Below are 14,292 nucleotides of genomic sequence, written 5' to 3' on the forward strand. Positions count from 1 at the left end.
ATTATATGGATATTGTAGCAGTTTACATTACATGAGACTTGCTAACTGCTGAACTTGCTTTTCTTGAAAGGCTTGCTATTTAAAATCATTCAGGATTTCTAGATATTATGGATTTACAGCACATATAATATATATAACGTATAGTATATAATGTACTGCCTGTTTACATTTACATTAGACTTGAGTTTCCTCTAAATCCACATAAGATTAATGCAAAACTCAACTGTTGTTTTTTGTGCATTGTTTTAGATCTTTAGGAGAATACATGATTTCAAATATGTTCAAAAATAATATTTATAGTATAAATAAACATATCATTACTTCCACTGTAAACAGTGAAAGTTGGATTAACTTTAAAAATTACATTGTTTTTTGTTTTGAAGGTGTTTTTACTTAAATTTTTCCCTGTTAACTAAAAAAAAGTTGAAAAAGCTTATATTTTTACGTGTTACCAATTGAAATAAACTTTTAAAAAGTTTTTTCACCTAAAATTTTCATTTAAATTCAGAAAAAATGTAAGTTAGGTAATTTTTTATGTTTTAAGTGTTTAAGTATTTTTAAGTAGATCTAACTTTCACTTTTTACAGTGTACCTCATGTTAAAGATCATTCTGTATAAAGCTGATTTAATGAACCTACAGTATTTATTCCTAATAGAATTTTGTTATTTTATGCCATTGTCAGTAATGTTTGTATAATCTATGTAATTTTTATATATTTTATAACGGTGCTAAAATTTAAGTTCTTTATTGTGTGTGTTCATTTTCATTCATCCATGTTATCTGCTTATAATCTTATTGGCTTGTCAAGGATTTTTTTGATCTTTTTCTGACTCTGAAATGTGCTAAATTGTGATCTAGATAGATTATTTAAAAAAGAACAAGAAAAGGTTACTGTCATTGATATTATAGCCATATGATTTGTCTTGGACTACTTTATCTTGGAGCATCCAGTTATCAGGTAAGAGTTTCCTCAGCTTCCACATGCTTTGAGATAATTGGGCATTTTAACTGGGTCAAATTCTGGTTGTTTTGGGGCTTTTTCTCTTATTTGCCATTCTTTCTTCATTAAACAAGCTTTCTAAGAAATACTTAACATCTTTTAAATGCGGAAAGAATTTTTGGCTGTAATTTATCCAGCTCCTAAATTTGGAAGCATGTGAAGTTATTATGCTTTGAAATAGCTGTCTATTGACTTGTTTGTCTTTACTGTAACTAAAAGCAGTGTTTTTTACTCTGTTTTGTTGTGTTTGTTTTTTGGTTACTTGGTGAAAACTGCATGCAGATGGGTTTGTTGTGTTTAGCAAGGCAACGCTAAGCAGCCAATAGTGTCAGACACTTGCCAGAGTATATACTTTATATTGCCTTTGGGTGAATAATGTGGTGTCTGTCTGTAAACCAAGTATCTCTATGCAAATGTCTGTATTTAATTCATATTTTCTTGTCTAAAGAATGTTCAGACACTTTGATATGCATTAATCATATTCTGTAAGGGTATTGCTCACAGACATGCTGTAATCTTCATGGCAGGCCCCATCATGTCCCTCTTAAGTCTATTTTAAAGTTTTAATAAGATGTCTGTTTTTTTTAGATGTGCTTCTGGATACATTGGCAATCCTCAGGTTGGACAAAGATGCACTCTGAACAATAATAATGGTGGTAAGACTGACAAAATAATGTAACCTAACAACCATTCTTATATTAAACACTGAAGTTAAAATAAGAATAAAATTGCAAATTATCCTACATTACACTAAAAAAAAAATGATTCATTGGATTAACTCAAAAAAATTGTGGTCAGGATTTCCATCCAATATGCATGTGTACCCCTAACTCATAAAAACTGCTTTACACAATAAAAATATATTGAGTTAGTCCAACTCAATTTAAAGTAAATGGCAATACTCAATTAGTTGCCTCAACTCAATTTAGTGTAGTCTGAATAACTCAATTTAGCGTAGTTTGAATAACTCAATGTAGTGTAGTCTGAATAACTCAATTCTGTTATTTTATACAAAACATTTTTTATATCATATTAATTAGCATAAGCACATGTTATCATGCTAATAATAATAACATATGATTCTTTGGATGAGCATGTGAGAAGAGCCTGATCTCCAAACAGGCATTAACACAGTTAGTGCTCATTGAGAGAAATACGTCACATCCACAACCTAACCACAAGCGCCACTCCTCTGCCCGATGGTAACCAAACAATTTTAAAAAATATAACACAAACGCTTCTAAATCAATAAGATAAACGAACATTAAACACTATTAAGTCTTTCTCTTTACCTAAAAATGCATAAAATAACACTTCATTAAAAAAATGACTCTCCAAAAGCAGTTGCATGCAAAGCACGCTGGGGAATTCTTTTTCCAGAACCCAAACTCAAACTAATTGTGTTAACGCAATTAAAAATAAATCAATAAATTATAGTACATATTCATTTTGTGTTAGACTAATTAAATATATATACTTATTGCTCTTAATGAGGTATTTTAAATTAATTGAACACAATTTTAATGTGTCATTTCTAAGAAGGGCTTGAATAATTTTTTTGAGTGTACAAAAGATTATTTGTTTTGCTTCATGATTATGCCTTTAACCAATTTGTTTTATTTTTAATGTGTATAAAATTTTTTTTATAGATTGCTACCGCTGTGACCAGAGAGGTAGTGAGGGATGTAGTTCAAACGGAGTCTGTCGCTGCAAGGCAAGTGAAGAAATTTTTTCAATGAATTCTACTTTTTCTACTTTTGTTTTACTTGCTTTATAAAATGTTAAAATCTTAAATCATAATTGTCTGCACTCAGATGAATGTTGAAGGGTCAACGTGTTCCACCTGCAAACAAGGAACCTTCTACCTCAGTCCTTCCAACAAAGATGGCTGCCTTTCCTGCTTCTGCATGGGCGTCACGCAGCAGTGCTCCAGCTCCAATCACTATAGAGATGTGGTACGGCCTCCAAGGTTTCAGATTTGTGATACTTTTCCCAACGATTTCCCTGCGTTAGCTTATGTAAATTTTCTTTATTTTACTTTAGATTTCCACCACTTTTGCACCAGGAAACTACCAAGGTTTTGCCCTTGTAAATCGCCAGCGTACCAACCGCATTGACACTGGCTTCTCTGTAGAGCTGTCCACAGAGGGAACACAGCTGTCCTACACAAACTTCAACTACCTTGGACAAGAGCCCCACTACTGGCAGTTACCCAACACCTTTCAAGGAGATAAGGTAGAGTTTGACAGGGTTATATGCTTTATCCGTATAAGCCTTCACGTCTGTTTGACTACATTTTATTTTGAAGAATCTTCTCTTCTGCTCTTTGCAAAGTTACTTCGCAACTTTATTTTTTCTACAAATAAACCCTCCTGGAACTTCCTTTCTTCAAATCTACTTAAGGCGGCTTTTCACAGATTAATTTCCAAGTGTACTCTGAGACAATGTAGGTTTGAAGTGAATATTGTTTTTAGGGGGAGATTATGTTTTCTCAGGTTGCATAAACTGTGATTTTTTTTCGGATGCACTGAATTTTATGTGTTTCTGAATCTACTCAATTGCTTTTTTTAGAAAGCTCGCTCTGCTCGGACTAAACGAGCACAAAAGGTAATGCATGATACTGCGCATGCAGCGTCTGCTGTTATTGAAGGAGTGTTTGTCCCGCGGTTTGATTTTGATTTACTTGTCATTTTTGGCATATATTTGGCTTGATAATGGTTTGCACGCTTGTCTTTAACATTCAAGACAGATTTTTTTATGTTTTTGTTGCGTTGAAGTGGGATTTCTTGGTGCACGTTTAACTTTCAAAGCGGGGAGTTCACTATGAAAGAATTGTGCTTGCCGATGTTAACATCATCTGTGTAAATGTATCTATTCATCTGGTTTTTATTGTAGTGCAGCATCAAATTAAAATTGTTTTGTCATTCACATAGATTTAAGCAGGTGGTGTGTGATACAGTGGAAATTGCATTAAAGGGGACATTTTTACAAGACTTTTTTAAAATGTCAATTAAATCTCCATACATATGTACATATGTAAAGTTTTAGCTGAAATTACCCCACAGATAATTTATTATAGCATGTTAAAATTGACACTTTGTAGGTGTGAGCAAAAATGTGCCGGTTTGGGTGTGTCCTTTAAATGCAAATGAGCTGATCTCTGCACTAATGGCACTTTTCCATTGCATAGTACCCCACGGTTTAGTTTAGTTTGGGTCGGGTCAGCTCACCTCACTTTGGTGTGGTTAGCTTTTCCATTGAGTTTAGTATCACTTCGGAGTGGGAGGGATTATAGGCGTGTCGTTATATTTATGCTGCCTACTGCTGTGACATCATACACGTGAGAGCGTTGTTGTACATTCCCATACATTCATTTATTTCTCAGTCTACCACAAAATTAAAATTGGCCACCACAAATAGATGTTTGCACATCGAGTTTATCCCTACCTCTGTCTCACATGACAGTTTCTGTTCAAACACCCGACCCGTGGCGTCAATCGACGGTGCTCCGCTGAGCCTCATTCAAGTTGCATATAAGCATATATAATGCGGACGTGCAGGTCGCGAATGTGCCGCCACAAACTGCAAGTCTGGAAAAAACTGTATGGTGTCCCGGATTCTCAACCTGCGGATGTTTTTCATCGCTAAAAGGGTGTTTGGAAACTTATAGCAGAACACAGATAACAACATGTTTGCTTAAGACAGCGCAAGCTAGCAGTAAGCTAAAGCTAATATTTACATTATAGCGATGACGTGACGCTTCTCTCAGACCAATCAGTGATCTACAGTGTTTTCGCGTCACGTTTGGTATCAGCTCGGGTCGCTTGGAACCCCAACCGAGGTGGTACGAAAAAAAGTATCGGGTACTACGACCTGCACCCAATGGAAAAGCTCCCAAAAGTAAACTGACCCGACCCAAACTAAACTAAACCGTGGGGTACTATGCAATGGAAAAGCGCCATAAATGGCAGTGCCGTGGTTGGATAGTGCAGATTAAAGGGCGGTATTATCCCCTTCTGACATCACAAGGGGAGCCAAATTTCAGTTACCTATTCTTTCTCATGCTTGCAGAGAATGGCTAGCCAAAACTAAGTTACTGGGTTGTTCTTTTTCACATTTTCTAGGTTGATAGAAGCACTGGGGACCCAATTATAGAACTTAAACATGGAAAAAGTCAGATTTTCATGAAATGTCCCTTTACGTTTTTAGTCTTGTAGTTTAATGGAATACAAGCAATGCAAGTTGTAAAGAGAAAAAAAAGAAGAGGAATTTGTTTTTGTAGTTCAGTTGTTTTTAGTTTAACTTTTACATCAAGATTACAGACACTTTGCTTCATTCACAAAACTAGAAAGACTCTTCATGGATAGAGGAACAGCAGAAAAAGGACGCCACCATTTGGCACTTAATGAGCAGTATGGGTAGAAACACATCGAGGTCCAAAAGAGCCATTGCGGTAATGCTATAGTTTTACTTTTATCTTTAGTTTTCACCACTGACTTATAGTGAATCTATAACAGTGATATCACATAACTAATAGATGTTTTTATAAAAAACTAAATATTGAAAAAATTAATCCCAAAACACAAATTATCTTTAATCTAATTAACTAACTGCTAGAGACTCAAAAGTTAAAACCAACATGATTTTCATTGACTTTCCAAGCTGGTTTATCCAAGTTAATGCTGTTAAAAGCAATGCTGATCACTGGTAAAGCTGGTCAACCATGAACACATATTGATTTAAAGCAGAGATTTTTAATCTTGGGTCTGGGGACATCCAGGAGTCCCCAGAAGGTTCCAAGCAGTCCCCAGAAAATTTAAAGACAAAAAAGATAAAGACAAAATTGTTAAAAGTATACGTGTATACTTAAGGAAAGGAGTCCCTCACTAAAGGCTCATCATACACTCACCTAAAAGATTATTAGGAACACCTTTTCAATTTCTCATTAATGCAATTATCTAATCAACCAATCACATGGCAGTTGCTCCAATGCATTTAGGGGTGTGATTCTGGTCAAGACAATCTCCTGAACTCCAAACTGAAAAGTGATTTAAGCAATTTTGAGCGTGGTTGTTGGTGCCGGACGGGCCGTCGAGTATTTCACAATCTGCTCAGTTACTGGGATCTTCATGCACAACCATTTCTAGGGTTTACAAAGAATGGTGTGAAAAGGGAAAAACATTCAGTATGGCATAGTTTAAATGCCACAGCCTACCTGAGCATTGTTTCTGACCATGTCCATCCCTTTATGACCACCATGTACCCGTACTCTGATGGCTACTTCCAGCAGGATAATGCACCATGTCACAAAGCTCGAATCATGTCAAATTGGTTTCTTGAACATGACAATGAGTTCACTGTACTAAAATGTCCCCCACTGTCACCAGATCTTAACCCAATAGAGCATCTTTGGGATGTGATGGAACGGGAGCTTCATGCCCTGGATGTGCATCCCACAAATCTCCATCAACTGCAATATGCTATCCTATCAATATGGGCCAACTTTTCTAAAGAAGGCTTTCAGCACCTTGTTTTATCAATGCCACGTAGAATTAAAGGCGCTCTAAGCGAATAATGTGCGACGTCACTTCCTGTTGATGTTTGAACTGTTTTCAAACAGACAGAGCGTAGCTAACTCCTCCCCCTCCCCCTCCCTTCCGTGCTTTCATGAACGCGCCCAACCCCCACCCCCAAATCCTTCTTGCCGTTTATTGGCTGGAATACTTTGTTTTGTTTTGTGCTGGCTAGGTTTGGCCATTTGTTGATATTGCCGTTTGTGAAGCCTGGGCTATCTACAGAGATCGCGTTTTTTTACAGTTTGATCAGCGGACAGGCAGCAAGCAGATAGTGAGGAGATGTTTCCGGTATGTAACAAAAAATGTTTTATGGTCTAAAACGCTTCAATTCGCTTAGAGCACCTTTAAGGCAGTTCTTAAGGTGAAATGGGGTCAACACAGTATTAGTATGGTGTTCCTAAGAATCCTTTAGATGAGTGTATGTGGGGGTCCCTGCCATGACAAAGTTTGAAAACCACAGAATTAAAGTTACTATGCGTCGACTGTTTGGGCCACCAGCATCATATGATCAGCATCCAAACCCTATGCTGCTAAAATAGCTGAATTGCCATCAGAATGAGCTGAGATCAGTTTATTTTTGACGTGTTCAACAAATATGTTTCCTGTTTATTAGTAACAGCTTGTAAAGTACTGTTTGACCTGAGTGAAGACCTTGTGGTGAGAGCATACGCTGTATCCTGACACCTGCAAACACTTCCTGAACTCTTCCCAGCATGCATGCACGCATTCAATCATGCATCGACTGCATATAACATGCCTGCCTTCGTCTCTCTATTCTTATTTCGCTCTGACCCTTTACATTTCCTCTCCATCCATTGTCTCATTCTCACTAGCACCCCGCTGATGAAGTACGCAAACTTGATGATGAAATCTGGTCAATCATCTCTAATTTCTCCAACGGGCAGTCGCCTTTCCTTTTCTCTTCATCCTCTAAAACATCCAGTTCTTCACATGGGACCCAGAGTTCCCTGCCTCGGTCAAGCGTGCATGCCACTTCCTTCCATTCTGGTTTAACTTCCTCTTTAACAGACTCTGAGTCCCTTTCAGCAGACTCGGTGCATTCCTATCAGCCTGACTCAACTGAGGTACTGTATGCTCTCACTGGTGGCTCCTACTTAGCTCCATGTTGGGTTCACTAATTGACTTACAGTCGTAGCCTAGTAACACTGTCTTGTATTCGCATTAAGTTGTTTGATTATGGTGTGGTTGTTGGTTTTCCTGACAGGTGGGTGATGGAAAAAACACAGTTGGTACACTTAGAGGTCCTCGACCTGGCCCTAATAACAAGGTAGTGACTGCAGGCCAATGAATTTATGGGAAAGTGACTCCCATTTCGGGGAACACCAAGCTGAAGTTTAACGAAATGGCAGTCTAGGTCAGGTTAAATGTTTATTGTAGGGTTTAATGTTTGACTTACAATGTCTGCTTATCAGTAAGGGACTGGGAAAGTACAGTTTTTTAACAGGTTTTTTTTACTTACTATATTACTATTTATTAGGAATGCATTGGTATATCGGCCTATAATCGGTATCGGCAGATAAAAGCACATTTGCCCACTATTAGACATCAGCAGAGTGTTTAAAAATGGCAGATAATTAAAAACCAATGGCCGATTATTTTTAAAACTATTGTTATCTATCGGTATCGATGGATGTTATTCTCAGTAACCAAATATCGGCACAGATATATTTTGTATCTATTTATTAGTAGTATAGCAAACATAATGCATGGTACATGATAAGATTGTACCATGTTACAAGTATACTCTTATACTGTATATGATGGTGGATAGCCAGAAATCAAATTTTTTTATTGTTTTTCTCTTGCTTTGCACTCCGCTGTGCTTATCTACTACTTTCTGTCTTTTCTTTCATTCATGCTATTTCCTTCTGCCTGTTCTCCAGTATGTTTTGGTCTACAATGGTTTCACCTCGCACCTAGATGACGTGCTTTTCTGGCAGCTCCCTGAACAGTTCAAAGGGGATAAGGTAAACATATGGATGGGTTCAGGCCCGCCCACCACTGATCCAGAGGCCGTCTGCTCTGCATTAGACACGAATCATTACTCAAGTTAAAAGTGAGATGGATGGGCAAGCCAAAACACGGCTTATTTGTCGAAACCAACATGGTGTGGTTATCTATAGTCACATTGCGCCTCAAGCGTTAATTGCAGTGAATTCCTGACTGTGGAATTATGGGTAGGGGGTGACATCTGACCTGTTCATTCTGTTTAATGATGTTTTGTCAACCATATTTCTTAATCCTTAAAAAATTGAAGTGTTTTTGGTACAATTAAAATGTATATTTTAGGGATGCTTAACGATTAATCGTGATTAATCGATAGCAAAATAAAAGTTTTTGTTTACATCATATATGTGTGTGAACTGTGTATAATAATTATGTATATATAAATATGCACACATGCATGTATAATTATAAGAAAAATAATATTTATATATTAGGTATTTATATTTATATATAATATAATTTATAAATAAATATACAAATGTATATACACATGTAAACATTTCTTAAATATCCCTTGTGCATTGTTCAAATTTACTACCCTTTCGTGTTGTTAGTGGATGAAAACATCCACTAAATTCAACGGCTATAAAAATGTATCAGATGAATATTTTTTCCAATTTTTTTTACATAAATCTGTTAATCAACCTCAGTACTGATCAAAACTACCAAATCTTCACAAAAATTCCATGATTTTAACCCTTTAATTGCCAAGTTTATAAGGTGTGTCACTGATTTGGGGAAAAAACACACACAAAATGACAGATTTTCAATATAAAAAGTGATTGTAAACTGGATTTTTTAAAACCTTTTTCACAGTCTTGGGCATGCCAAAGATTGGTAAAAACATTGGCTTTACAGCATTTTTAGTTTTTGTGTAGCATCAGTTTTAATTTTTTTCTCCCTCATTTATTGTTAGTGGCTGTTTTTTCCCCATTGACTTCCATTATAACCACATTTTTTGATTGCAGAGCTATGACACCTTTTTATCATGCATTTTTGAATGTTGGTGTTTTTTCCTTTTGCTAAGAGGTCAAATTAGTCATTTTTACTGTTGATCACCATGTGGCCCTATTAACCCTTTAGTAGCCCTGTGCAAAAACAAAGCTTAATTTCTGGCTTGTACATTGTGTTTTATGGAGTATAACTCCATAATAAAATCATATTTGTGTGTGTGTGTGTGTGTGTGTGTGTGTGTGTGTGTGTGTGTGTGTGTGTGTGTGTGTGTGTGTGTGTGTGTGTGTGTGTGTGTGTGTGTGTGTGTGTGTGTGTGTGTGTGTGTGTGTGCGTATGTGTGTGTGCGTATGTGTGTGTGTGCGTGTGTGTGTGTGTGCGTGTGTGTGTGTTTGTGTACCTGGTAATTATCACGTTGTGGGGACCAATTGTAAAAGATAGGAATGCCAGTGTTTTTGTGACCTTGTGGGGACATTTTGATGTCCCCATGAGGAAACAAGCTTATAAATCAAACAAAATGATGTTTCTTGAAAATGTGAAGTAGTAGAAGGGTTTCTGTGATGGTTGGGGTTAGGAATGGAGTAGGTAAGGGGAATAGAATATACAGTTTGTATGGTATAAAATGCATGTGTGAGAAAGATTTTCTGTAAAAATTTATGAACATCATTTACTATGAACACAAAAACAACTTCAAATAAATTGAACAATGAAGCAAGAGTAGAGGATGGATGGAGAACTAAACAATCAAACTAACTTTTAGTGTGTATGTGTGCAGGTGTGTGTGTTCAGTATTTCCAGCAGGACTTGCAGCATATCACTTGGTGCTCTCTGAAAGTGTGTCCACCACAACAGATGCAAGTGCTGACATGTTTGTTCTTTGCACCAATTGCATGTTCCCCTCTTCACTCCTGAGCTGCTGGTGCCTGCTGGTGTCTGTGGATTTGTGTCTGGAGAGACAGCTGCAGGAGACTGAATCTCTCCCACCAGTGCAGTAGCAAGTGGTGTGCGAGGGTGATGCTCTCTCCTCAATATTGCTGCAGAGATTTTCCCAGGTCTTCTAGGAAAGCCTTCTCCTAAACAGCTTTTCACCTCCCTCGTGCATGAGTTGCTGTCCCTCCAGACAAACTTGCAGAGAGCACCAAGTGATATGCTGCAAGTCCTGTTGGAATGACTAAACACTTATGTGTTCATAATAATGATGTTCATAAATCTAATGTCTAATGCAGAGAAGATTTTTACAGAATATCTTTTTTTCATGCACACACACGCACACGCGCGCACACACACACACACACACACACACACACACAATAATAATATTCTTTTATTATGGAGTTAAACTCCATATAACTCAATGTACAAGTCAGAAATTAAGCTTTGTTTTTGCACAGGGCTACTAAAGGGTTAATAGTGCCACATTGTGATAAACTGTAAAAATTACAAATTTGACCTCTTAGCAAAAGGAAAAAACACCAACATTCAAAAATGCATGATAAAAAGGTGTCATAGCTCTTCAATCAAAAAATGTGGTTATAATGGAAGTCAATGGGGAAAAAACAGCCACTAACAATAAATGAGGGAGAAAAAAATTAAAACTGATGCTACACAAAAACTAAAAATGTTTCAAAGCCAATGTTTTTACCAATCTTTGGCATGCCCAAGACTGTGAAAAAGGTAAACAAAAATCCAGTTTACAATCACTTTTTATATTGAAAATCTGTCATTTTGTGTGTGTTTTTTCCCCAAATCAGTGACACACCTTATAAACTTGGCAATTAAAGGGTTAAAATCATGGAATTTTTGTGAAGATTTGGTAGTTTTGATCAGTACTGAGGTTGATTAACAGATTTATGAAAAAAAATGTGGAAAAAATATTCATCTGATAAATTTTTACAGCCGTTGAATTTAGTGGATGTTTTCATCCACTAACAACACGAAAGGGTAGTAAATTTGCCCACGGTATATCGTTGAGTTTTTAAAAAATTTCAAAGCATTTTCTTAAAATATATGTAAATATAAGATTTGTCACCAAAAATCATTCAATTTGATAAAACAGAGAAAAAGTTGTGGCCAAATTAAGAGTAAAAAAAACCCTCTAGTGGATGAAAACATCCCCAACAACACATGAGGGATATATACATGCTTGTGTGTGCATTTATTTATACAAAGTTATTATATACAATTCACACACATATATGATGTAAAAACAAAAACTTTTTTTCTGCTATCGATTAATCGTGATTAATCGTTAAGCATCCCTAGCTATATTTCCTTTTTTGTTTTAATTAAAGTTGGTTAAAAATATCATTTTTTATGTTAAAAAATTGAAGTTGGTTAAAAATATAATTTTTCTAATGTTTAAATTAACAAACATTAGATATGTTGCGTGCATATTTTAAGTGACTTAAGTGTCCATATACTTTTTGGCATTTCTCTATATAACTATTTGACATTCCCGTTTTTACATTTTTTTATTTCTCAATAGGTTGGCACATACGGTGGAAAGCTGAAATATACAATTTCGTATGTTCCAGGAGTGCGAGGTTCACATGTAGATGATGTAGATGTGCAGATTACTGTAAGTATAACACTGGATGAGGTATCAAGTTTTTTCGTCATATAAAAAAGGTCTGGAGCACCCGCATTGTTCTTTATCTTTACAGGGTAATGACATCACACTGGTGGCGCGTATACCATGGGCAAGACGTACGGGTTTCCGAGTGTCACATAATTTTGAGATTGTTTTCCGAGAGGTAAGAGCGTTGTTATTTATGCTTTATTTATGGTTTCAGAATGCTGTCATGTTTTTGTAAATATATAAATATCTTCTGCTCTGTAGGAATATTGGCAGCGTCCTGATGGCATGCCTGCTACAAGAGAACACCTAATGATGGTGCTGGCGGATCTAGATGACATCTTGATCCGGGCCTCTTATGACACTGAGATACGTTCATCCAGCATCTCGGGGGTTCGCATGGAAATCGCCGTGCCCCAGTACACAGTCCTGGCACAGGCATTTGAGGTGGAGCAGTGCCAGTGTCCAGCAGGTTACCACGGTCTGTCGTGCCAGGTAGGAACAATGTGGTCAGATGTTTGCTTTTATGTTGGTGATAAAATTGTATTACTCAATGACATGTTGATTTTAGGACTGTGCACCTGGATACACTCGCACAGGTGGGGGCTTGTACCTGGGCCACTGCGAGCCGTGCGAATGCAACGGCCATTCTGACTCCTGTCACCCAGAAACCGGGATCTGCACGGTATGAAGAGTCCTCAAATTGTAGTTTGTTTTATTTATAGACTACGTGTGGCTTGTAGACATTTGAAGTGAATATCACAAGTTTATAGTTTTACAAGTAATTAGTATCACAATGAGCAATCCCGTCGGTAGGGGTTAGCAGGCGTTATTTCTTAAGGTTGTGTAGACTCATGTGCACCACTAAATATAGTTCTGTATGGGTCTTTTTGATTCATAGAGCTGCCAGCATAACACCAGAGGTGAACTCTGTGAACAATGTGCTGATGGTTTCTTTGGAGATGCCACTGCTGGAACTCCAGAGGACTGCCAGCCCTGTGCCTGCCCCGGCACGGACCCTCACAATCAGTTAGTCCTGATACACACACATACATTTTTGTACAAAAAAAACATTTCAAATGTATGCTCATATAATATAAAGGAAGACAATTCTTGACATTTGATTTTAAAGTGAAGTTTATGTTTAGGTTCTCTCGTACCTGTGAGAGTCTGGGTAATGGAGGTTATCAGTGTACAGCCTGTCAGCATGGTTACACAGGCCAGTACTGTGAACGGTACGCTTACACTTCCCGAAAGTTGTATATTAGACTGGTTTATACTCTGTTGTCACCACAGTCGTTTATGGGACTTTGTTTTCTCTTTAAAGCTGTGCTCCTGGCTATGAGGGAAATCCACAAGATGGAAGGCCATGCCGAAGTGGTAACTATTCATTTACTACTTTAGAAAATTATAGTCCATACAGTAGCTGTGTCCCAATTCAAGGGCTGCGACCTTCTAAGGACACGACCTCAGAAGGCGAGCACTTGGTCCATGAAGAAAACTGAAATGAGACGGTCTAGCCTTCAGAGGACCCATAATTTGTAAACCTGCTGTACGCTCCAACTACGCCTGTCATATTATTTAAAATAAATATGGAAGCAGAAAAATATTAATTTATTTGAGAAAATATGACGAATTGGGACAGCCTTACTAGAATCAAGTCGTGCTGCTGTAATGCAATCGGTCTTACTGTGGGTTTACACCAGACGCAAGTTCAACGATTTGCACTAGTAGATTACATACAAAGTCCATGCAAAGACGCAGTCAGTCGCGTCCTCACATAGAGCGATGCGAATGACGTGATATGGGCGGCGAGTTTACCGTGAAAACATGCGCTATTCGCCTCAAACGCATCTTCGCCCAAGTTGAAAATAAGAACTCGAGCGATAAATTCACATGACACGAAGTTAAATCCCGCGAGTAATCTAGAGCAAGTAATGCGATGCCCCACGTTTGGTGTGTACGTAGCATTATGTGGGGTTTACACCAGACGCGAGTTCAACGATTTGCGTAAGTAGATTACATATAAAGTCAATGCAAAGACGTGATCAGACGCATCCCCGCATGGGGCGATGCGAATGATGCGCTATGGGCGGCGCGTTTACTACGAAAACACGCACAAATCGCCTCAAACGCGTTTTCGCCCAAGTTGAAAATATTC

General features: G+C 37.4%; 1 protein-coding gene across 19 annotated transcripts in view; it reads left to right on the forward strand.

The window, feature by feature from the left end:
• hspg2 (heparan sulfate proteoglycan 2) overlaps positions 1-14,292 on the forward strand; it is a 122,391-nt gene that overhangs the window by 66,290 nt on the left and 41,809 nt on the right. For 12 of the 19 annotated variants that reach the window (XM_073812936.1, XM_073812941.1, XM_073812938.1 and 9 more), the window contains 16 exons: positions 1,590-1,657; positions 2,651-2,715; positions 2,816-2,956; positions 3,045-3,236; positions 3,573-3,608; positions 5,350-5,454; positions 7,411-7,662; positions 7,803-7,865; positions 8,482-8,565; positions 12,042-12,134; positions 12,220-12,309; positions 12,396-12,626; positions 12,703-12,816; positions 13,033-13,160; positions 13,280-13,366; positions 13,459-13,511. In XM_073812936.1, coding sequence (XP_073669037.1) covers positions 1,590-1,657; positions 2,651-2,715; positions 2,816-2,956; positions 3,045-3,236; positions 3,573-3,608; positions 5,350-5,454; positions 7,411-7,662; positions 7,803-7,865; positions 8,482-8,565; positions 12,042-12,134; positions 12,220-12,309; positions 12,396-12,626; positions 12,703-12,816; positions 13,033-13,160; positions 13,280-13,366; positions 13,459-13,511 — 1,802 coding nt within the window. The remainder of the gene's footprint in view (positions 1-1,589; positions 1,658-2,650; positions 2,716-2,815; positions 2,957-3,044; positions 3,237-3,572; positions 3,609-5,349; positions 5,455-7,410; positions 7,663-7,802; positions 7,866-8,481; positions 8,566-12,041; positions 12,135-12,219; positions 12,310-12,395; positions 12,627-12,702; positions 12,817-13,032; positions 13,161-13,279; positions 13,367-13,458; positions 13,512-14,292) is intronic. The other 7 variants (XM_073812945.1, XM_073812946.1, XM_073812951.1 and 4 more) reach the window with 3 other exon arrangements.

The sequence above is a fragment of the Paramisgurnus dabryanus genome, chromosome 21, assembly GCF_030506205.2.
Source record: "Paramisgurnus dabryanus chromosome 21, PD_genome_1.1, whole genome shotgun sequence".
NCBI lineage: Eukaryota > Metazoa > Chordata > Actinopteri > Cypriniformes > Cobitidae > Paramisgurnus > Paramisgurnus dabryanus.